Below are 24,661 nucleotides of genomic sequence, written 5' to 3'. Positions count from 1 at the left end.
GGCTGAAGTCGGACGCTTAACCGACTGCGCCACCCAGGCGCCCCTATTTATTTATTTAAAAAAATGTTTATTTATCTTGAGAGAGAGAGAGAGAGAGAGAGAGAGAGAGAGAGAGAATGAATCCTAAGCAGTCTCCACTGTTAGCACAGAGCCTGATGCGGGGCTGGATCCCACAACCATGAGATCATGACCGGAGCCGAAATCAAGAGACTGGGCCACCCAGGCACCTCCTTCTTTTTCTTTTTTCTTTTTTTCTTGAATGGGGTTTGTCTTTAAATACGTATGGCTTTGGCTTAGACTGAGAGTGCCTTTGGGTTGGGAAGTCTCTCTCCTCACAATTCCTTGTACAAGACCGTCAAGGCCATGTGAGGACTTAATTCTTTTGTCAGTAAAAAGTATTAAAAATCATTGTCTCTTGTCAGCTAACCTGCGGTGATTAAAAAAAAAAAAAAAATATATATATATATATATATATATATATATATATATATATATATTATCAACATGCTATTTCCAAACCACTTCTTGAGCAAACATCCGAAAGTTAGACCAAGTCCTAGGAAGCTGGTAAAACTGTGGAATACACACACATCCCCAGAGTGATAGACCTTTGAGATTTTGATAAGTTTAAAAGGGTTTCTGAGGCTTCTCATTTTATAACTGCCGTTGTATCTTTTCAATAGCTGAGCAGGAAGACACTCAGAAGAAAACCTTCACCTGCTGGATAAACTCACAGTTGGCAAAGGTGAGGAAAAAAAGAACAAATAGAGCTATAAATATATTTAAATTACTTCTCCTACTCCCTCCCTTTGGGTCCCCCAAATGGTACTGGGGAGGTGTAAAAAAGGTTGAAAGAATGTGCTGAAGTCACCGTGATCTTGTTTAGATGTATTTGTCATTCTTTCCCAACACAAAAAGGAGACACTTCTGCTAAGGATATGGGAGATAAGGTAAAGCAGCAACATCTCTTTTATCAAATGTAATAATAATAGTAATAATGATTCGTACCTATGTATGGAGGGTTATATGTTAAACAGTGTCCTAAGCTCGGTAAATATAATGAATTTGCATCACATTTACATGACTTTACAACATCCTCATGAGACTATTATTCCTGTTTAAAGAACAAGGAAACTAAGGAAAAAGAAGTTCTGTGACTTGCCTAATGTTGCACTGTCACACCGCTTATAAGTGATAGTGCTGGGATACAAACCCAGCAGTGTGGACCCAGAGGCCTTTTTTTCTTATTTTTAAAAAATGTTATTTATTTATTTTGAGGGGGGAGGGGCAGAGAGAGAGGGAGACAGAATCCCAAGCAGGCTGTGTGCTGTTAGCGCAGAGCCCAGTGAGGGGCTCGAACTCATGAACTGTGAGATCATGACGTGAGCTGAGATCAAGAGTCGGATGCTTAACTGACTGAGCCACCCAGGCGCCCCAAGGCCTTGTTAATCACTGTGCCATCCTGCCTCTCGGTGATGCCAAGTGCCCGAAATAACCTAGATATAAAATGAATAAGCCTCTTCTCACAGGCTCCCCATCCCTGCACGATGCAATTCTGAGAAGGGTAAGTTCATAAACAGATTACTCCATAAATGTAATCTACTCCCCAAATGGGTCACTACTGGCGTTTTTGAATGTCTTTAATGCCGCCTCTATGCACAGGTTTTCAGCTCTCAGCGAAGGTACCAGAGTGTGGTGCTACTGGAAATTTGCCATGAGATAAATTCACTGCTTTTCTTACCATGCTTTGACATAGAACTTTGTGTGTTCTCTCTCATTCTGTTACTTAAAAATCACTACCGAATTTGAGCTTTTGTGAAAACACAAAGCGCATTTATTGATGAGAATCCTAAGGGTATTATGTTTTTGGACCAAAGTTTGAATGAGTGTTTTTCTTGTGACCTTTTGTAGCACACTCCTCCCTCGGTCGTGTCAGACCTATTTGCGGACATTAAAAAGGGGCATGTCCTCCTGGACCTGCTAGAAGTACTCTCAGGACAACAGTTGGTGAGCTTTTTAAGTGACATTAAAAGCCTTTTATTGATTAAAATCTTTTTTTCATATTTCTAAGTGATCTATTTTGCTTGAATTTCATAGCCTCGAGACAAAGGATCTAATACCTTTCAGTGTAGAATCAATATAGAACATGCCCTGACATTCCTAAAAAACCGATCAGTGAGTATGAATTTCATCGGAAGATTCACAGGAGAAATTAATGCAATGAAATATTTTCTCCTTTTAACCCGTGTTTCTTCTTTTCCAGATCAAGCTAATAAATATTCATGTCACTGATATTATAGACGGAAACCCATCCATCATTCTTGGCCTAATTTGGACAATTATACTGCACTTTCATGTAAGTAGTGTGGTGGTGTGGAAGTGATTTCTGTTCGGATTACTGCAGAATGAAATAAGTGTTAGGCAAGAAGATTCAGTCCTGAGTTTCTTCCAGAAAAAGGACACTCTAACCCTTGACGGGTGGACCTTTGCCACTGATGTTATTTTGCAGTTGCAAATTGAATGCGGAATTATGGTATCTTGACTGATCTGCAGTGTCAGCACCACTGTCACTAGAACCTGCCGTGATAAAATTTTGTGTATTATTGTTTACTTACTTTGGCAGAAGAGAGGAAGCTTCCGGAGTCAATTTGTGAGAACCAACCCACTAAACTTGGTAGAATCTCCTAGTTTCGAGGACCCTTGTTCAATCTAGTTAATCCCACAGCATTTCGTCCTGTCCCCAGACTGACTCCTTGATGAATTTCACTCCACAAATAATTTAAACACCTATTACGTTCTAGCTCTTGTGCCAGGACACCAAGAAAACAACAACAAAGACACTGTTGGTCCTGACCTTCTGATACTTACGATTGATAAATATATTCTTCCAGACCCGGGATTCCGAATTCGTGCAGGTTTTCTGCAGTTACCTAAAAAGTTGCATGTTGTATCTCTCCGTAATTACTTTGAAGATAATTTAAATAATGTGGGAAACAAATGTTATTTTATGAAAACCAGAAAATAACATAAGTACTTTGTATAAGATTTAAAACATGTAAGGTAAGAACAGTGTATGATTTCTGGATACCTACGTTTGAAGTTCTAGTAAAATAAAATGCGTGAGGATGATGAAAACCAAGTTTAGAATTGTGTTTTTTGCCTCTGGGAGAGGAAGGAAATAGAATCACAGAGGGAAAGACAGAAGGCTTAAACTGTATCAGTGTTTTATTTTTTTAAAAAAATATGAACCAAATGTGGTAAAATGTTAAAATTTGACAATTCGTAGGTATTTACTATATTTTTTTCCTCCATACTTTCCAGGATATTTGAAGTATAATTAAAAATTTTAATACAGGTAGTAAAAGGCAAATAGAATCACCTATAATTCTACCACTCTGTGATAACCACTAAATAATTTGCTGTGCAGTCTCCCATGATACATGCAGTAGGAATGAACATATATATTCGTTTCTGTTTGTATGTCCTAAACAGAATGGTCCTCCTATCCAAACTTTTCAACCTGTTCTAATGAACGTCTTTCTGAATTTATATGTGTGTTTTAATGGAGGCATGGTGTTCTCTTGTAAAGTGCTATATCTTATTAATGGACAGGCAGAATGCTCATAGTTTTATGATTATAAGCAATTCCAAAAAGACTACGCTCAGGGTAAAATTTTTGCATACAATCTTCATTAGTTCCGTGGGCCAAATTCTTAGAAGTAAAATAGTTGGGCCTTAAGTTTTGCTTTTTTTGGCTTCGCTTTACCGATGTAAATAAACTTTTGTTGAAGTATAACATACGTAGAGAAAAAGGTAGAGATCTTACGTATAGAGCTGGATGTATTCTTGTAAATTAAATACATCCACGTAACCATCCCCCAAGATATAAATAGAAAACATTGCCTGAATCCCAGAGTTCCCATGTATTTCTCCCAGTCCTTACCCCCCTTCCCTAAAGAAACCAGCACTTTGATCTCTATCGCTGTTTAGCTTAGCATCTTTACCTCCATATGAAGAGATTATAACTGAAGTGACTTACATATGCTGTATACTCTTTTGTGTTAGATTTCTTTCACTTAACATCATCTATGAGTTTCAACTTGTTGAAGCGTGCATTGCATCGGTAGGTCTTTTGTTTTTGTTGTTGTTGAGTATAGTTGACGCACAATTAGTTATTTTAGTTTCAGGTGTAGAACTTTGTGGTTTGACAAGTTTATGCATTTTGCTGTGTTCACCACAAGTGTAACTACCATCCATCTGTCCTGTTATGTCACGGTTATAATATCATTGACTGGATTTCTTTCTTTTTCCTTGTCGTGTGTGACTGTATCACTGCGTGAATATGCCAGAGCTTACTTACTCTTCTGTTGATGGGCATTTCTTTTGTTGCCATTTTTCAGCTGTTACGAACAAAGCCGCTAGGCCCATTCTTGTATATTTGCCTTTGGTGGTACAAGCCCTCATTTCTCTCGTATATATATCTAGGAGTGGATTTGCTCGGTCATAAGGCGTGTGATCTTCAGCTTTGGTAGGTAGTGCCAGTTAGTTTTTCAAAATGGTTGCCCTGATTTACCCTGTTAAAGAGTTTGGAGATCCCTTCTCCAATCCCTGCAAATACTTGACGTTAAAATTTTTTTATTTTAGCTGTGCTATCGCGTGTAATGATTTATAGAAATTTTACAATATATTCTGGGGGCGCCTGGGTGGCTCGGTCGGTTGTGTCTGACTTTGTCCCGGGTCACGATCTCATAATTCGTGGGTTTGAACCCTGCATCTGGCTCTGTGCTGACAGCTCAGAGCTTGGAGCCTGCTTCAGATTCTCTCTCTCTCTCTCTCTCTCTCTCTCTCTCTCTCTCTGCCCTTCACATGCTCCCGCTCTGTCTCTCAAAAATAAATGCTATATATATGTGTGTGTGTGTGTATCTATAGCTATAGCTATAGCTATAGCTATAGCTATATGCAATACAAGTCCTTTGTTGAGTGTATATGAATTGCAGATATCTTCTCTGATTCTGTGGCTTGCCTTCTCAATCTTTCAATGAATAGACATTCATGATTTTAATGTAGTTCAACTTTATCAACTTCCTTTTTTGGTGGCTCGTATGTTCTGTGTCCTGTAAAGAAATCTTTTCCTGGGGCGCCTGGGTGGCGCAGTCGGTTAAGCGTCCGACTTCAGCCAGGTCACGATCTCGCGGTCCGTGAGTTCGAGCCCCGCGTCAGGCTCTGGGCTGATGGCTCGGAGCCTGGAGCCTGTTTCCGATTCTGTGTCTCCCTCTCTCTCTGCCCCTCCCCCGTTCATGCTCTGTCTCTCTCTGTCCCAAAAATAAATAAAAAACGTTGAAAAAAAAAAAATTAAAAAAAAAAAAAAGAAATCTTTTCCTTTGCTAACATCTTGGAGATATTCTCTTACACTCTTTTCTTAAATAGTTCTGTCCAATGGGAGTTTCTGCAATGATGGTAATGATCTGTAGCTGCACCGTACAGAACAGTAGCCACTGGTCTCTTGTGGCTATTGAACACTTGAAATGTGGCTAGTATGACTGAGGAACTAAATTTTAAATTTTATTTATTTAACTTAAATAATAGCCACATGTGGCTAGTGACTATCGTATTGGACAGCACAGTTCTGAAAGCTTAATTGTTTCGCATTTTTACCTTTAGAGCTACAATCTTTCGAGAATGAATTTTTTTTTTTGAGCATGTTAGGTTAAAGCAGTCAAGATAATTTTCTTTGCATATGGCTGTCCAGTTGACCCAACATCATGTATTGAAAAGACCTACTTTTTCCTACTGTCCTGTAGTGTCAGTAACTTCAAAAACCAAGTAACCATATATGTGTGGCTCCATTGTCAGATTGTCAGTTCTGTTCCATTGTTTATCCCTGAACCAATGCTATAGTATGTCTGTTTCTATAGCTATATAGAAAAGTCTTGATATCTGATAGTGTCCAACTTGTTCTTTGGGATCATCTTGGTTATTCCTTGCTATTTGCATTTTCATATAGTTTTTTAAATTGAGATGTAATTGGCATTTGCCATTGTGTAAGTTTAAGGTACACGGCATGTTGGTTTGATATTCATATGAGTTTTATAAATAACCTGTTCATTTACATACAATCTGTTGGAATTTTAATGAGGATTGCGTTGAATGTATAAGTTGGAAAAAGTTGGCGTTGGTAAAATTTGCATTGTTTAATCTGTGAATCCAGTATTTTTATTATTGCTCTGTCCAAAATATTTCATGTTCACTATGATTTCTTATTTGACCTATGGGTTCTCTAAAATATCCAAATAGTTGGGGATTTTGTTTGTTATGCCTTTGTTACTGATTTCTAGCTTAATTTCAGTGTGGTCAGAGAATACCATCTGAATGGTTTCAGTTCTTCAAAACTGCTGAAACTTGTTTTATGGCTCAATTTTAGTAAATATTTTATATGGATTTGAAAAGAATGTTGATTCTGCCATTTGAGGTACAAAGGAGTATGCCAGTCAGATCAGGTTTATTAATTGTGTTGGTCACATCTACTGTTACTGGTTGTCTGGAGAATCTATTAATTATTAAGAGAAGTGCACTTCTCTCAATAATACATGTTACTATGTGTGTAGGTTTGTCTTTTAAAGTTTTCCATAGGTGTTATCTCACTGCCTCCAAAAAATCGGAACGAATTTTTGTGTTTACCAGCAACATGGAAAAATCCAGTTTCTCACATTCTCACTAGATGATAACATCACTAGATGTTATCTTTTAAAATTTTTTGCCTGTGTTATAAATGAAGGAACTGTCCCTCTTGCTGTATACATTTTGCTTTCTTACATGACTAGCGAGGTGATTTTTTACATATTTGATGGCAATTTTTTTTTTCTTTTTTGGGACTCATATATTTGACTATTTTGTTCTGTATGTGTTTTTGTTTCCTATTGGTTTGTAATCAAGGATGCGTTCTAACTCTTGGTGCCCAGTCTCTTGGAAGACACTCTAGAGTAGGATCTCAGCTTAGGTCAATTCAGTTGAGAGTAACAGGTGTTGAGCACCCGAGAAGTGCTCTGTAAGCATGTTGGGATGAATAGAGACTTGCCCTCGGTGGAACGAAATGCCTGAACAAGGAAGGGCAGGAGCAACCCAAGTCCACTGAAAGAAAGCCTAAGTGTAGCCCGAGATTCCAAATGCTGTTATTCAAGGATTTGTCCAGTGCTTTTTCCACCATGAGTAGGCTCTCACTGCTACCTGATTCTTTTCAGGTCTTGTTTTGGCTGAAGGTTTAGCCTCAATGCTTTTAACTTATGATTTGTATGTGTCGACTATTATTATGTGTTCCTTAGATCGAAGAGCTTGCCCGGACTCTTTCTTGCAATTACAATCAACCTTCCTTGGACAGTGTGAGTGTGGCTGACTCATCTCCTACCTCAAGTCCTCCAGCCAAGAAATGCTCCAAAGCCCAAGAAAGATGGCAGATGTCTGCAAAGAAGGCTCTTCTCTTGTGGGCTCAGGAGCAATGTGCCCCGTAAGTAGTTTGCTCTGACCACGGGAGACACACAGGGTGACTTTACCCGCTAACACAACCTTACCGACTCCAGGTCTGAAAATAAGGCTGACTGGGTATATAACATACGTCGGAACACTTCCCTCTCCTAAAAGGAAAATGTTTACTATCCTTTCTTTTGGAGTGAATCTTCCAAATGCAGACGTTCGTCCAAATCAGCCACACTAGGAGCTTTTTAAAAGTCAGGACTACATTTTTCTTGACTGTGTATCCCCAGAAGCTAGCACAATGTAAGTTCCTGGTAGGCGCTCCATAAATGTGTATTGAATGAATAAATGAACAAATGAAGGAATAAGGAATCAACACATAAAATTATCCCTTGGAACTGCATAGGACTACATTAAAACACCACAGTCCCCATTGTTTAGAAATTTGTAGCTCAGTCAAGGAACAGAAGCCAGAAAATAGGAGTTGTTTTTTTTTTTTAAGTGGGGATGATGATAGGAAGTTAGTGTCCAGAATTCTGTTTTACAAAGAAAAAGGTTTGCTCTTGGCAGACATTTACTTTTTCATTTTAAACACTTGCTGGGATGGGATTTAGGAAAAATAAGGAGTTAGGATGCAGAACTCCCCGTGAGATGAGCTGTAGAGTTCAAATGGCCTTTCTTCTCCCATCGCAGCATGGTCTGCATAAATAGAGGCATAACTGTGTAGCTAAGAGCTCACAAATGGTGGGCTTCTGAGTAGCTTCTTCCCAGTAGTAGGCTAGGATGTTAACTTCTGCCCCCGGCCTTTCTTTAGTTGTCATGCATCCTCTGTATTTCGTGAAGGACAAAAAGACATACAGATCTTACAAGGTTTTACATACAGCAAATGGACTTTTTCCTGAATCTTCTAGAGATGGTTTTATTTCCATTTTCTATATTTTTTAATCCAAAAGAATCCAAAATAAATAATAATAATAATTCTATATTTTTTAATTGAAAATAATAATGTGTGAAGAGCATTATCAAATCATATTCAGACTTGTTTCATTTATCTGTAAATAAATTTCAAACCACTTGGAAGTCCAAATGTTTTGCCACAGTTTACCTTTTCTCCATGTCTTTCCCTACTTTCCAACTATGAGCTGTGCTAAACTTGTCAAGAAGTAGTGAATCCTTCTGAAGTAACTCATCAGGAGTTTATTCTAGTTTGGGCCCTCATTGGTGACATTTTTAGGGGGCTTGCTTCGATATTCTATGTGTCCCTGGAACTCATCCGAGATCCAGACCATGGGGAGACTATGTTGTAAGAAATGTGTCGTATTCTCACGTTTCTGAAGGAGATGAAGCGGGGACCCGGTTTGCAACTTCTAAATGAGCTGAGGTCCTGCCAGTCACTCTGGAGCCCTAACCCGCCCTCTCTAACACCTGGCAGCAGCTTGTTCTCTGTGGGATTGGTGTCCACTCGTCAGTGCAGAGCCCATCTCACAGCCTGGGGCTTTATTGAGGGCAGCGCCTGCCAGTCAGCACTTAGCCGGTTCTGATCCCCGCTCTGCCCTGCCCTCGGCCCCAGCCATCCCTTTAGCCAGTTGTGCTTAGTGTTCTGAAGCCCGGAGCCTGCGTTCGAGTCGTGGCTCCCAGCAGTTTCTAACTGGTGACTTCAGCTACTGAATCTCTTTGTGTTGGAGTTTCCTCAATCATAAAACTGTGGACAATACTAACACTTCATAGCGTTATTAGGTGTATTATAAAAATTATTTTTTAAGTATTTAGAACAGTTTCTGAACAAAGTGTGGACCACATAAAGATTTGTTAAGCAAGACAAAAATCACCGAATACCATGTAGTTTTATCACAGTCATAGTTTAGGCGTTTTTTCCTAAGAGGTTCAGGAAAGCCCAGGTCGTCTGAGGTTGACTCTTTCTCGAGCGGTTTTTCTCATTTGATTGATACCTTAAATGGGTCCATTGAATTTCCTCATATTTTTTATGACATATTAAAGGAAAATACAGTTGTCCTGGATTATTTCCCACATAGGCAACTGTGCTCTTTTTTTTTTTTTTTAATTTTTTTTTCAACGTTTTTTATTTATTTTTGGGACAGAGAGAGACAGAGCATGAACGGGGGAGGGGCAGAGAGAGAGGGAGACACAGAATCGGAAGCAGGCGCCAGGCTCGGAGCCATCAGCCCAGAGCCTGACGCGGGGCTCGAACTCACAGACTGCGAGATCGTGACCTGGCTGAAGTCGGACGCTTAACCGACTGCGCCACCCAGGCGCCCCATGTGCTCTTAAAACATCTTCACTGGGGGCGCCTGGGTGGCTCAGTCGGTTAAGCGGCTGACTTCGGCTCAGGTCATGATCTCTCGGTCCGTGAGTTCGAGCCCCGCATTGGGCTCTGTGCTGACAGCTCAGAGCCCGGAGCCTGTTTCAGATTCTGTGTCTCCCTCTCTCTGACCCTCCCCTGTTCATGCTCTGTCTCTCCCTGTCTCAAAAATAAATAAAACGTTAAAAAAAAAAATTAAAAAAACAAACATCTTCACTGATCCCTTGTCAAATGCAGAGTTGTGATTGATGGAATGATTTGAAATATATATATATATATATATATATATAAATATATATAAAGCACATTTATATGCCAGATACCATTTGGGGATGAGTCTACTGTAGGAGACAAGGAGGACAAGGCCCTTGCTTTCCAGGGGCTTGGCCCACAGCAGATGGATCAATGTCATAACTACAGTTGGCAGTAAAGTCAGGAAGGACTTACGATGATTGAGAATGTCAAAGGTGGGAGGGTGGCTTTTATCTGAGGTGACCATGGAGCACCTTTCTGAGAAAGAGACCTTTGAGTGAGGACTGAAGGAGAAGGCTTCAGGTGTATGAAGATCTGGGAGAAAGAGCATCCACGCAGAGGGATTAAAAGGAGCGTGGGGGTGCCTGGGTGGCGCAGTCGGTTGAGCATCCCACTCTTGTTTTTGGCTCAGGTCATGACCCCAAGGTTGTGGGATTGAGTCCCGTGAGTCCCGTGTTGGGCTCTGTGCTGGGCATTGAGCCTGCTTTATACTCTCTCTCTCTCTCTCTCTCTCTCTTTCTCTCTGTCTTTCTCTCTTCCCCTCTCCCTCTGTCCCTCACCCCCACTTGCACTCTCTCTCTAAAATAAAAGTTAAAAAAGAGCATGGTGTTGAGAAAGGAATGAAGCCAGAGTGGCTACAGCATTGTAAGAGAGGGAGATACAAGGGTGGAAGTTGTAGGCAGGGGACAAACTATGTTAGGCCTCGTGGGCCAGACTGAGAGATGTTATTCTGATAAGCTATGGCAGGGTTTTGTTTGTGAGAGAGAGACACAGAGAGAGAGAGAGAGAGTGAGCATAGGTGGGAGAGGAGCAGAGAGGGAGGGGGAGAGAGAGAGAGAGAGAGAGAGAGAGAGAGAGAGAATTTTAAGCATGCCCAACTCCGGGCTAAATCTCCTGATGGTGAGATCACAACCCGAGCTGAAATCAAGAGTTGGCTACTTAACTGACTGAGCCACCCAAGGGCCCCGACAGGGTTTTTGTTTTTGAAAAAAAATTTTTTTATTGTAGTAAAACATATAGAACATAAAATTTACCATTTTAACATTTTTAAATGTCCAGTTTGGTGGCATTAAGTACATTCATACTGTGATGTAACCATCACCACTATCCATCTCCAGAACTTTTCTCATCTTACGAAACTAAAACTCTCTCCCAGCCTTCCCTCCCGTAGCCAGTGGTCTACTTTTCTTTATCTATGAATTTCATTACTCAAGGTGCCTTACATGAGTGGAATCATACAGGATTTGCTCTTTGGTGACCGGTTTCTTATACTCTGCACAATACCATCAGGGTTCTTCCATGTTTTAAGATGGGTCAGAACGTCTTTCTTTTTTAGGGCCGAATAATATTCCACTATATCAATACATCACAGTCTGTTCATCCATTCATCTGTGATGACTAGTTTTAAGCAGAGGAGTGATAAGCTACTGACCATTAAAGTGGCACAATGTATCATATAATTTGTTCTAACGAGAAAGAAATTGTTTCCGCTAGTGAAAGGAACTTAATTACACGTAGAAGTCTAAAGCCAGTGCCGAGCCAACAGATTCCTGAATGAAGAGCATTAAACTTGCGTGGCTGTTGTCGCTTGGAGGGCTTTTGGAGACACAGATTTCAGACCTACCTGCGGAGTTTAATGCAGTAGGTTTAGGGTTGCGTCCGACTGAGAATTTGTATTTCTAGCACTTGCAGCCCAGGTGACGCTGATGCTGCTGGTCCAAGGGCCACACTTTGAGCACCAATGTTCTGCGGTACCATGAGCCTCATCAAAACTGGCATTTCACTTTAACATGACCACAAGATTAAAATAAAATATTTTCCTAGAATATGTGATGTATTTGATTCACTGAAATCTGTTTTCATTACTATTGAATATGGTGGATGTGCTTTGACGTATTCTTTTAAATAGTATTTATCGTGTTTTTGTCCTTTTGTGATAGGTGTGAGTCTGTCAGTGTGACAGATTTTAAGTCAAGCTGGAGAAATGGGATGGCTTTTTTGGCTGTCATTCATGCCTTGCGACCAGACCTAATTGACATGAAGACAGTGAAGCATAGATCCAACAAAGACAATCTGAAAGAGGCCTTTGGAATTGCCGAACGGGAATTTAAAATCCCCAAGTTGCTAGAACCAGAAGGTAAAGAAGCTTCTTTCTTTTTAAAACACTGTCCAGTGTGAAGTTGGCTGGGAAATGTAAACAGTACCTCTACATAAATAAACATAACGGTATTATCGCCCCGGAGGGTTTAATAACTTAAACTCTTTATTAAATTTCATGACACTAAGAATTCCTACCAATTCATTAACTTCAGTAATTGCCAGGATGACAAGACAGCTGAAAGCAAGCAATGCTATTATTGGAAATAATTTGAGTCTTTGTCTTAGTTTTCTTTCATTGTGTTCTACATTGTGTTCCCTTGATTCTGTTATTCTGTTCTAAAAGCTCCCTGGTAAGACCGTTCTTTGGGTTAACGTATTTCCCCTCTCCACTCTTTCCCCCTAGGTAAAGCTGAACTTCTTTGAGGACAGAAACTCTTGTTTGTTTGTTTGTTTGTTTGTTTGTTTCGCCCTCTGTGGCTGGCTAGGCTTTGCCGTGATTATGCTCGACACATTGTGTGGTATGGTTAACGACCACAGCAAAATCCTAAATACGGGTTTTGTTCAAAGAGATGATTATGTTAACTTCACAAAGTTAAGATTAAGATGATTTAATTCTTTGGAAAAGCGCTTTGCTGTGGGTTGTATTGTTTCTTAATGTACCAACGCTTATTAAAAATCCTAGTACGCTCATAAAAGGGGTGTGTAGGATCCGCGAAGATTACAATGCACCGACAAATTAAGAAGTACACATTCTAGTCTCAGCTGTACAACCCGGGTGTGTAGGTAATGTGTGACTGGGTCTCCAGAGCAATGCGTGTGTGTGCCTGAGTGTGTGTGGATACGTACACACGTCTATCACAAATATTACTAATATAAGGCACACGTAGCACACAGTTTACAAATGATAAGAAAATATGTGATACATTTATTATGAATTCCATATAGCCCCAGATGTTTTTGTTGATTTTCACCAAACGCTTCTATCCACCTGCAGCCAACTTATGGTTGCGGTTGCTGGACACGTGGAGTCCTGACATGAATGTTAGCAAATAATTGTCTTTACGTTCATGAGTAAGTACGACAATAAAGATGTTTTTTGGAACTTGACTTGTTCTTCAACATGTGAATGACTTTTTTTGCTGAATCTAATATCGGAAGAATATTTCCTCAATTTTTTGTGCAACTTCGCAGCTCTAGATAGGACATGCTTTTTTTTTTTTTGTCTTTCAGAGTTTACTTATTGTGAGAGAGGGAGAGAGAGCACGCAAGCGAGGTAGAGGCAGAGAGAAAGGGAGAGAGAGAGAGAGAATCCGAAGCAAGTTCCACACTGTCAATGCAGAGCCCGACTTGGGGCTCTATCTCACGAACGGTGGGATCATGACCTGAGCCCAGATCAAGAGTCCGATGCTTAACCGACTGAGCCACCCAGGTGCCCCTAGACAGGACGTACTTTTAAGCTTAACGTGCGTTATTAACATTTTCTCCATCCCTTTCTTTGTAATCAATATACAAGAAATCAAGCCCTCATTTGCTGATTTTTGTGGTTGTGTGTGGTTTGAACATTGCCACCACGGCCGATTCCGGTGTGAAGTCACTGAACACGGAGTAGGGAAAAGATGTGCAACCCTAACGCACCATTATGTAGTTTTCTTTCTTTGTTTTTTTTTTTTTTTTTTTATGTAGTTTTCTATCTTACAGGTGCAACAGAGGTAAGTAACCTCAAGAGCACCGGTAGTAGTAAAATGTGGTAAAATAGTTGGGAAGTGGTGAGTTTTGAGTGTTTATTACATTTGTTTTAATATGTTTTATTTGATTGTTCATGTATATAATTTAATTTTTTTTAATTAAAAAAAATTACCTGGCTGAGGTAGTGTTTGCCAGGTTACTTCCCTGTGAAGCGATTTTTTTTTTGTTTCCCTCTTCGTGTGTTGTACTCTTTGGGAAGTCGGTATGCGTAGCCGACACTTAGGAGGGGGAGGGGCAGAGAGAGCGAGAGAGAGGGAGACACAGAATCTGAAGCAGGCTCCAGGCTCTGAGCCGTCAGCACAGAACCTGATGCGGGGCTCGAACCCACCAGCCGTGAGATCACGACCTGAGCCGAAGGTGGACACTTAACCGACTGAGCCCCCCAGGCGCCCCTCCAACCATTTATTTATATCAATATGGGCTTATGGACATTTCATTTTCTACTTTGGGTTGTAACCTAATACTGTTTTGTGTATTTAACTGCTCAAATTAAAAAACATTTTTTTTAACTCAAAGATTCAGCCATTAGGAGCTCTTTTAGCTAGCTCCTTTTGCCCCTTTGACATACTGCCCTCGATGTGACGTTTCCTTGTTTGCTTTTGAGCACATCCTTATTTCCTGGTGCTGCAAGATGCTCCAGGCTCATCTTGGATGTTTCCTACCCCAGCGGGATCAACCATCTCCCCAGGGAGTACCGGTTTCTTTTACTGGAGAATGGGATTAGAAGCTAAGATCTGGGCACTAGCTATGCGTGTTGCTACCGGGTCTTAGCCTTCTTGGACCTCAGTTGAATTAGGTGGTATTTCTAAGTTGAGAGTTAGCCTAATGGTTTCATGTTTTTGTATATTAGGTTTGTCATTGCTCTGGTTTCTGTTGCTTGTTGATAATTCTTCTTGTTAACTCTCCCTTCCTTATTTGTTCTTGCCTCCCTTTTCTTTCTTTCTTCCTTTTCTCCCATTCTTTGTCTTTTCTCTTTCCTTTTTGGCTTTTCATTATCTTTTTTCTTTTCTTTGTGTTTCCTCATGTTTTGTTTTATCCCCTTGTCTGATTACTATTTGTTTTTTTAATACTCCTTTCATGTTGTGATTCTCTAAATATCAGTGTAAAATATTTTTTCTCTTTTAGTATGTAAAAGTAATTCAGCAAATAATGTGACAGTATAAAAAAGCCAAATTTCCACTGTATAAATGGTTGCCCATAATTCACTTTAAATAGCTTAAACAATAGCTCAAAATGTGAAATACATCATTATTTATGCAAACTAAATGCTGTTGTCATATTTGAATAAGAGAATTATCTTTTGACAATTTTATTAAAACATTTAATCATTGTGCATGACTTCATATACAATAAAGCCTTTATTTATTTTTAATTTTTTCATGCAATAAAGTTTTTGAAAAGAAACATCTAGTTAAGCCAGTATAATTATTTTATGTATCTCTTGATGTACTTTTACCTTTTTTTACTTACACTTTTTTTCAGTAAAAGAATAACTCTGCTCTTAGGGATTCTTCCTTTATTGAAACTCCACCCCTAACTTTTTATCGATACCTTTTATATGTCTACTGTGTTGAATCTTTTAATTTGGATATAGATTAGATTCATGTTCTCCCTCAGCCTACTTAGAATAGTCATTGGGTCCAGTAAACACATTTGCTGAAGCATGCATAGTGTGTTATATTTCTTTGTTGTTTGTTTTTTTCCTAACAGTAAGCTCCTTGAGGGGCAGATAATGTCCTCAGGCATCTAGCATTTGCTTAAGTGTCTTGCATCCACTTGTTGAATGAATTGAGGGCAAGAATGAGCCTTACATATCTTGCTTGTGACCTGCATTTGTTGACTCTCTATAAATATTTGATGAGTTTATTTTAACTGAATTAATAATCACAAAAGGAGCGCCTGGGTGGCTCAGTCGGTTAAGCATCCAACTTCAGCTCAAGTCATGATCTCACGTTTTGTGGGTTCGAGCTCTGTGTTGGGCTCTGTGCTGACAGCTCAGAGCCTGGAGCCTGCTTTGGATTCTGTGTCTTCCTCTTTCTCTGCCCTCCCCCACTCTTGCTCTCTCTCTCTCAAAAATAAACAAACATTAAAAAAATTAAAAATAAATAAACACAAATGATTTCCTTTTCAATATCTTCGTAGTTGTTTTGGCAACATATCAAAAGATAGCCCAAAATTATGTGTTCATTTTGTCTGTAACATATTGTGATCCCTTTGGATTTTGTGATCTATCTAATTTGTTTTATGTCTGGAGAAGGTCTGCGCTTATGGAATTTATAATATTTTTACTTTGTTTAAATTCAGCATTTTCCAATGTTTTTTCACCACGGACTTTGTTAATGCAGTACAAAGACTGGCCCACAGAAGGCTCTGAGTAATTACATTTGTTCCACAAATGAACAAATAAAATCTTGTGGATGTCTTGAATAAGTCTTCCATAGAACCTATGCTTTTGGAAATGCTCTACTGTGCACTTCCTGAGACTGGTGTGACAGGAATGGGTTCTAGTTGCTGTACGTTCCTACACTCTACACTCCTGGAGGAGTTTCCATACTGTGTCTCTGAAAAGCTGTATTTTCTCTGTTCCACTCTCCCTCTCTACTTACGCTCTTCTGCCTACAACAGGCGTAGTGGAAATTGAGGCTGTGCATTTACTACTGCCAGGGTTCAACTCAGCTCTGACTCTGGATCTAAGCTCTTAGGCAATGCACAGCCTTGGAGCAAGGGCGACTGACCACAGAGATTTGCACGGCTGGTTAGCTGCTTTGGTTTATTCCAAGGCTATCTCGTGGCATGGCCTGTTCTTGGGTAGTAATTGTAGGAAATCACATCTATAGCTAATTGATCCTGTGGCACATCTTGCAGATGTGGACGTTGTTAATCCTGATGAAAAGTCAATCATGACTTATGTGGCACAATTTCTACGGTATTCGAAGGATGCATCTGGGACTGGAGCTGTAGCTCAGGTATGTCCTCATAAGTATGTCTCAAGCTCATTTTTGTTGTATGCTACCAATGGCTTCATTCTAAAAATTGAGGTAGAATTTGCACCTAGAGCTGAAATGTGCAGTTCTATGAATTTTGACAAATGCATACACCCAGGTAACCCATATAACAATCATGATGTAACACGTTTCTCTTACCCAGAATGTTCCAGTGTTCCTCTTTCCTGTCTGTACTCCGCACCCCAGGCAACCAGTGTTCCAGTTTCTTTCACTGTAGATTTGTTTCACCTGTTTTTTTTTTTTCATTTTTAAGTTAAAAGTGGTAATTTATTAAACTTTGCTGACTTACCAAAAATAACTTTTACATAGACGCCGTATAGGACAAATTACGTTTAGCACTGGAACTTGAAAAGTCCTAGAGCTACCTCATTTTTGTCTATTTTGATTTTCACAGCTTTTTAAAGATTTAATCCACATATCATAAAATAAACCATTTAAAGTTTACAATTCAGGGTTGCCTGGGTGGCTCAGGCAGGTAAGCATCTGACTTCTGCCCAGGTCATGATCTCACAGCTCATGAGTTCGAGCCCCGCGTCGAGCCTGGAGCCTGCTTCAGATTCTGTGTCTCCTTCTCTCTGCCTCTCCCCTTCTCGTGCTCTGTCTGTCTGTATCTCTCTCTCTCTCTCTCAAAAATAAGTAAACATTACAAAAAATTAAAGTTTATAATTCAGTGGTTTTTGGCATATTTACTTACTTGTGCAACTATCACCACAATCTAATTTTAGCTACATATACCTGGGATCATATTATTTATTTGTTTGTTTATGTTTATTTATTTATTTTGAGAGAGAGCAAGAGATTGTGGGAGGGGCAGAGAGAGGGGGGGAGAGAGAGAATCCCAAACATGCTCCATGCCGTTAGCACAGAACCCAACATGGGACTCGAACTCATGAACTGTGAGATCAAGGCCTGAGCCAAGATCCAGAGTCAGATGCTTAACTGACTGAGTCACCCAGGCACCCCTGGGATCATATAATTTATAAAAATGGAAGCAGTGTGTTCTACTCTTGATCTTTGTTTGTTGAGGTACTCTTGAATCACTATCAGTTTGCCATTTGATTATTCAATTTTTTCCTTTGACTTTCAGTCAGGTACACGAAATATTGTGGGTGGAAATTTCATAAAAATCACTGAGCGGAAATGAAAATAAACAATTATTCTCTGCTGCTTTGAAGATAAATGAGTGCTGTGAATTTAGTAAACTTTTTGAATATTATTATTTTTAATTTTTTAAATGTTTATTTATTTTTGAGAGAGAGAGAGAGAGAGAGAGAGAGACAGAAACAGAGTGTGAGCAGGTGAGGGGCAGAGAGAGAAGGAGACACAGAATCAGAACTAGGTTCCCGGCTCTGAGCTGTCAGCGTAGAGCCCGATGCAGGGCTCTAACTCACGAACCGTGAGATCACGACCTGAACGAAGTCAGATGCTTAACCGACTGAGCCACCCAGGCGCCCCCGAATATTATTTTATTATTTATTTAAACTGCTTCTTCAGACATGTTTACAGGCAGTCATATTATCACATTGTATGTGACAAACTTGGGCCTAGGTTTTTCCAACCGTTATGTTTGAGGCGCTGTGCTCGATTGTTGCTGACTCTGGAACAGAGACTCAAGCTGAGACTGAGGCCTATAGTTCAGCTCACTTATTCCTGACCTGCTGAGGAGCTACTCTTTTCTAAGTAATTTTCTTATTAAAAAATAAAATGAAAAATTAAACTGTCCATGAAATCAGATGCAAAAATATATAGAAAACACGCCTACTTAATAGAGAAAAAGTAAATGAAGTTTAAAGGAAATGAAAATAAGATGTAATGTCTTTTGCTTTATCCTCTGGCAGTGAAATTAACTTTTGAATGTAAGCAAGCAAGAATCTAGAAAAAAAGAATTGTTACTCACATCCGTATGATAGAACCAAAACCTTTAGTAGTTATTTTTAGGGTCTTTAAAATGCTTAAGATATTAAAAAATTTTTTTTTAATGTTTATATTTGAGAGAGAGAGAGAGTGAGACAAAGCGTGAGTCGGGGAGCGGGAGAGGGAGAGAGAAAGAGGGAGACACAGAATCCGAAGCATGCTGCAGGTTCTGAACTGTCGGCACAGAGCCTGACATGGAGCTCGAACCCATGAACTGTGAGATCATGACCTGAGCTGACGTCTGATGCTCAAATCGACAGAGCCACCCAGGTGCCCCTGCCTAAGATATTTTTGATGTCCGTGTATTTGGGTGTCAGCATCTCTTTATTAACCCTATTTAGATGTATCGGAAAGCAGTATTCTGAAATGCTTACTATGGGTAAGTAGTTTAGAATAATTTTCTTCAGGATTGCAGAATAATGGGAGTGGCTAAGCCAAAAAAAAAAAAAAATCAGGGGCTTGCATGCCCTGTTTCTTTAGCACATTATGTTCAGGTGCTAGTTTCAATCCATTTTAAAATTCAAGGTGTTAGGTGAAAAAGCAGACTTCCTCTTCAGCACAAGGAGTCATTGGTGTGTAATGCTTGCATTATTTCACTGACATTTGAGGTTGCTAATTTTACTGTTAAAAAGGAAAATCTCCAAGCCTATTTAGGATAGAGTGTTAAATGTGTGTGTGAATTATAGGGAAAGGTGAAAGATGCTGTGGTCTGGTTAACTCTACAAGAGAAAAAACTACAGAAATTGCTAACGGATTCAGAAAATGAGACCTGCTCTAAAAAGTATGATGTAAGTATGACTTTAAACAGCAATTTGTTTGCAGCTTACTCTTAGGGAAGAGTAGGATGTTTTGGGGAAAAAAAGTCTTGCAGAGTTAATTATATAAATGCTAAACTAACTTCAAGTTTTAGCATCACGTTCTAGGACAGTGCTTCTCAAGTTTTAATGTGCACGTGAACTCCCTGGGGAATCTTGTTAAAATGCGGATTTTTTTTTTTAAGTTTACTTATTTACTTTGAGAGAGAGAGAGAGAGAGGGAGAGCATGAGCAGGGGAGGGGCAGAGAGATAGAGGGAGAGAATCCCAAGCAGTCTGTGCGCTGTTAGCACAGAGCCCAACGTGGGGCTCAATCTCACGAATCGTGAGATCATGACCTGAACTGAGAAGAAGGTGCTTAACTGACTGAGCCACCCAGGTGCCCCTAAGATGCAGATTCTAATTCAGTAGACCTGGGGAGGAGCCTGAGATTCTGCATTTCCAGCAAGCTTCCAGGTGTTGCTAATACTTGGTCCTTAAGGTACCTTGAATAGTAAGATTGTATAGCAGGGCGTGGCAAACTGGTCTGTGGGCCCCACCAATTTGGTAAATTAGGTACTCCTGGAACACAGCCATACCCATGAAGGTATGGTCTGTGGCTGCCTTTGCACTGCAACGCCAGACTCAAATAGTGGCAATAGAGACCGTATGGCCCTCAAGCCTAGGCATTTCCTATCTTGCCTCTTACAGTAAAAGTTTTCCAGTCCCCAGTCTAGAGCAGAACTAGGTTATATGGAATGGAAAAAAAAAGATCAGGAAGTAAAAAATGAAGCCAACCCCAAGTTATAACCCCCAAGTGTAGGGCCTCAACCGAGGCGCCCTTTGGGGAAGAACGACAACTATGACTGTCACCACATTTGAATATCTGCAGTGTACCAGGCACCTTGCTGACGAGCATTTTACGCATCACAGCATCTTGCTGAACGTGGTGATGTTATTCCACGACACCTGAGGTTACACAGCTACTGCCAGGGAGAGGCGGGTTCGCGTGAAGTCTAGTCTCGAAGACCCAGCTCTCTATTTCATGGGGTTCCTCCTGGGTGACCAGGAGAACCTGTACCATCTTGAAGGAGCCTAACAGGAGCCGAGATGGGGATTTTTCAGCCCTGTTCTTTAGAACCCACGGTCCCTGCAGCTCTGCTCCCCATCGGATTTCCACCGGGAATAGAGTAGGGGTACGGTCATGTGCTTGCTCCGCACTTAGCACCTGCAGGCTGAGCGGGCGAGTTGGATGAATCCAGCCTGTCCGACACCAACATTCAGCAGATTGTGTGGCTTACTGGCAACAGCATCCTTTTTGGTTTAGAGGCATCAGGGAAGAAAGGGATGGGACGTTCTCGTCTTCCTTCCATCTGGACCGTACAGGTCCAGGTTTTTGTGCTGCTTCCATCTTTGGCCTGATATGTTTTTTATTGACAAGAGGCCCAGCGTCCCCGGAAGTGCTTTACTCTCACCTTCCTCTTTGATTGAGTAAGGCACCACGGATTCCGCTTTCTCGAATAAAAGGCCTTAGGGAGTTATTAGGGGTGAGAAAGAATTACAGTAATTATCCCTTGGTTTGCTCATAAAACTTAATCTTTCCCCAAATTCTATTTATTTGTTTACTTTTTAAGGTAAGCTCTACGTCCACCATGGGGCTTGAACGCACGACCCCAAGATCAAGAGTCACTTGCTCTATCGACTGAGCCAGCTGGACACCCCAGCTCATAAATCTTTAGCCGAAATGAAATGAAATAAAATAAAATAAGATAAAATCTGCCAATTATTATGAATAAGGGCTGAAATAATATTTATGGAATTGGTGACTCTTAAACACGAACTTCACACTAATATGAGCCAAGAAAAGCTTAATTTATTAAATTTTCCAGGGACAAAATATTTTCTCAAGTCTGTAAAAAACAACTTGGGAAGCAACAGCTCGAGCACAGTTAATCATAGACACGTTTGTCCGTGATGACCGCTGCTGGATAGTTCTCACTTCTACTCATTCTTATTTTGTTGTGAACACATATCCAGGGAGGACAGAGAAACTCCCATTTTCCGTGTGGCGTCATGATTTGTCCTCTAGAGCTGGGGGACCTTGCCGCTCCATTCCCTTAGAAATCCAACAGTGCTGACGAGACACAAGCTGTGACCTGTGTTACCATGAGGGCATTCAAGTGATCGGGGTGCACTGAAGAAAGGTACCACATCAGTGTAGAGGACCCTGAATCCAGGGAATCGTACCTCTAAGTAAAAATTTAAACGTAACCTGCAGTGATAGACCTTAAAATAGCGGATTACCTTATATTAACTGATTTTAAATTTCTGTCTTTAAAATATTCTTCTGATGGTAGAGCCTGCTGTCCTTTTTGGAGTCCTTCAATGAAGGAAAAGAGCCCTTTTTGGACATCCTGCCAATAGAAAGGAACTTGGATGAGCTGAATGAAGATCAGTTACAGTTGAGAGAAGTCTGGGATGGCCTCAACTACCAGGTTACCGTGTTATGTTGAGTAGAACATTTTCGTGGGGCAGCTTTGTTTGTTGGATGATTAGACTTCCATGAGGAATGCTGTAAAAGAGTAGATGCTTCATCAGAAACTTGGGAGAGTATGCTTTTATTTTCTCCAGGGTCTCACGTGGGCAGTGATTGATATTTAAATAGGAATCTAGAGCATTCTGCTTGGAAAAGCTGCTTGTCCAAAGTTTTTATATTTGCTATCAATGATTGCCTTGCCAGAGTAGATTATCCATATTCTGACTGACCAGCCTCACCTTTTCCATGGACCGGTGTCCTGTGTAGCTATCAGTAGATTCTCGGAGGGGGTTAGGGATGAGCCTAGAGAGAATGTGTGAAGATGCATGTGTATGTGTGTCTGAATATATCTGTATGATTTCAATTTTTTTCGGTTTATTAAGATTTGTGTTATGACCCGAGACATAGAGCATGTTGGTGTAATACCATTTGCACTTAAAATGAACATGTATTCTGTAGTTATTTGACACAGCATTCTATAGATATCAGTTAAGATAAGGTGGTTGATTGTGTCAGATTATCTATGTCTTTAAAAAAGATTTTTTTTTATTGTTTGTTTTTGAGCAAGAGAGACAGAGTGTGAGCAGGGGAGGGTCAAAGAGAGAGGGAGACACAGAGTCTGAAGCAGGCTCCAGGCTCCGAGCTGTCAGCCCAGAGCCTGATGTGGGGCTCGAACCCACAAACTGCAAGATCATGACCTGAGCTGAAGTCAGATGCTCAACCTACTGAGCCACCCAGATGCCCCATATTATCTATGTCTTGATTGACATTTTGCTTAGTAATCCTATCAGTTGCTGAGGGATGGCTATTGAAACCTATGGGATCCTTCCTTTAATTCTGTCAATTTTTGCTTCATCTATTTCAAAACTTTGTTATTAGTTTGTGATTGTTATGTCTTCCTGAAGAATTGACACTTTTATTAGTATGAAATATTCCCATTTTCTCTGATAATATTGTTTTTCTTGGTGTCTACTTAATCTGATATCAATATGAGCATTCCAGTCTTATGCTGATTGTGTGGGATGTCTTTTTCTTCATTTACTTTCAATCTATTTGAGTCTTTATCTTTCTTTTATTATTATTTAGAGGGAGAGTGTGTGAGCAGGGAAGGGGGCAGAGGAAGAGGGAGAGAATCTTAAATAGGCTCCATGCTAAGCATAGAGCCCAACACTAGGCTTGGTCCCATGACCCTGGGATCATGACCTGAGCTGAAATCAAGAGTTGGACATTCAACCTAGACACCCCTGAGTCTTTATATTTAAAGTGCATCTCTTATGGGCAGCATATGGTTGGATCTTGCTTTCTTATCCATTCTGATAATCTCTACCTTTTACTTGGAGATCTTAGTTAATATTTAATGGAATTATTGATATGGCTCAATTTAGGTATACCATTTTATTCTTTTTTTCTGTTTATTCCCTCTGTTTTTTTGTATTTCTGTTTTTTCTTTTCCTGCCTTGTTTTAGATTATGTTAATATTTATTTATTTATTATTTTTTTTAACGTTTATTTATTTTTGAAACAGAGAGAGACAGAGCATGAACAGGGGAGGGTCAGAGAGAGGGAGACACAGAATCTGAAGCAGGCTCCAGGCTCTGAGCTGTCAGCACAGAGCCCGACGTGGGGCTCGAACTCATGGACCGTGAGATCATGACCTGAGCCGAAGTCAGACGCTTAACTGACTGAGCCACCCAGGCGCCCCTATGTTAATATTTAAAAAAATGTTTTTATTTGTTTTTTAAGAGAGAGACGAAAAGCAGGGGAGGAGCAGTGTGAGAGGGGGACAGACGATTTGAAGCAGGCTCTGCGCTGATAGGCTGACAGCAGCAAGCTCGACGTGGGGCTGGAACTCATGAACCATGAGTTCCAGGCGCCCTGGATTATGTTGATATTTTTAGAATTTCATTTTATCTATTGACCTTTTTTAAAACATTTAACTGATTAATTTTTAAATGTTTATTTGTTTTAGAGAGAGAGCACGTGGGGGAGGGGCAGAGAGAGGGGGACAGAAGATTCAAAGCGGGCTCTGCACTGATAGCAGCGAGCCTGATGTGGGGCTTGAACTCATGAACTGCCAGATCATGACTTGAACCAAAGTTCTATGCTCACCTGACTGAGCCGCCCAGGTGCCCCCATAGGCTTTTTGGCTCTATTGCTTTCTATCAGGTTTTTAGTGAGCCTACAATATACATTTACATTTTTTTATAGTCTGGGGCTCCTGGGTGGCTCAGTCAGTTAAGTGTCCAACTCTTGATTTCGGCTGAGGTCGTGATCTCACGGTTTATGGGTTTAAGCCCTGTGTCGGGCTCTGCGCTTCTGCGCTGACAGTACAGACCCTGCTTGGGATTCTCTCTCTCTCTCTCTCTCTCTCTCTCTCTCTCTCTCTCTCTCCCCCTCCCCTGCTCATTCGAACTGTCTCTCTCTCTGCCCCTCCCCTACTCATTTGAACTGTCTCTCTCTCTCTCTCTCTCTGCCCCTCCCCTGCTCACTCAAACTGTCTGTCTCTCTCTCTCTCTCTCTCTCTCTCT

General features: G+C 40.4%; 1 protein-coding gene across 8 annotated transcripts in view; it reads left to right on the top strand.

The window, feature by feature from the left end:
* Positions 1-24,661, top strand: part of SYNE2 (spectrin repeat containing nuclear envelope protein 2) — a 337,489-nt gene that overhangs the window by 80,247 nt on the left and 232,581 nt on the right. For 6 of the 8 annotated variants that reach the window (XM_049611443.1, XM_049611442.1, XM_049611441.1 and 3 more), the window contains exons 3-11: positions 684-745; positions 1,912-2,007; positions 2,098-2,175; positions 2,264-2,356; positions 7,320-7,501; positions 11,980-12,176; positions 16,751-16,851; positions 19,491-19,592; positions 21,955-22,092. In XM_049611443.1, the coding sequence (XP_049467400.1) occupies positions 684-745; positions 1,912-2,007; positions 2,098-2,175; positions 2,264-2,356; positions 7,320-7,501; positions 11,980-12,176; positions 16,751-16,851; positions 19,491-19,592; positions 21,955-22,092 (1,049 nt within the window). The remainder of the gene's footprint in view (positions 1-683; positions 746-1,911; positions 2,008-2,097; positions 2,176-2,263; positions 2,357-7,319; positions 7,502-11,979; positions 12,177-16,750; positions 16,852-19,490; positions 19,593-21,954; positions 22,093-24,661) is intronic. The other 2 variants (XM_049611444.1, XM_049611445.1) reach the window with 2 other exon arrangements.

Source organism: Panthera uncia, assembly GCF_023721935.1.
Source record: "Panthera uncia isolate 11264 chromosome B3 unlocalized genomic scaffold, Puncia_PCG_1.0 HiC_scaffold_1, whole genome shotgun sequence".
Taxonomy (NCBI): domain Eukaryota; kingdom Metazoa; phylum Chordata; class Mammalia; order Carnivora; family Felidae; genus Panthera; species Panthera uncia.
The sequence above is the reverse complement of the archived record's forward strand: the minus strand, read 5'-3'. Positions and strand labels throughout refer to the sequence as shown.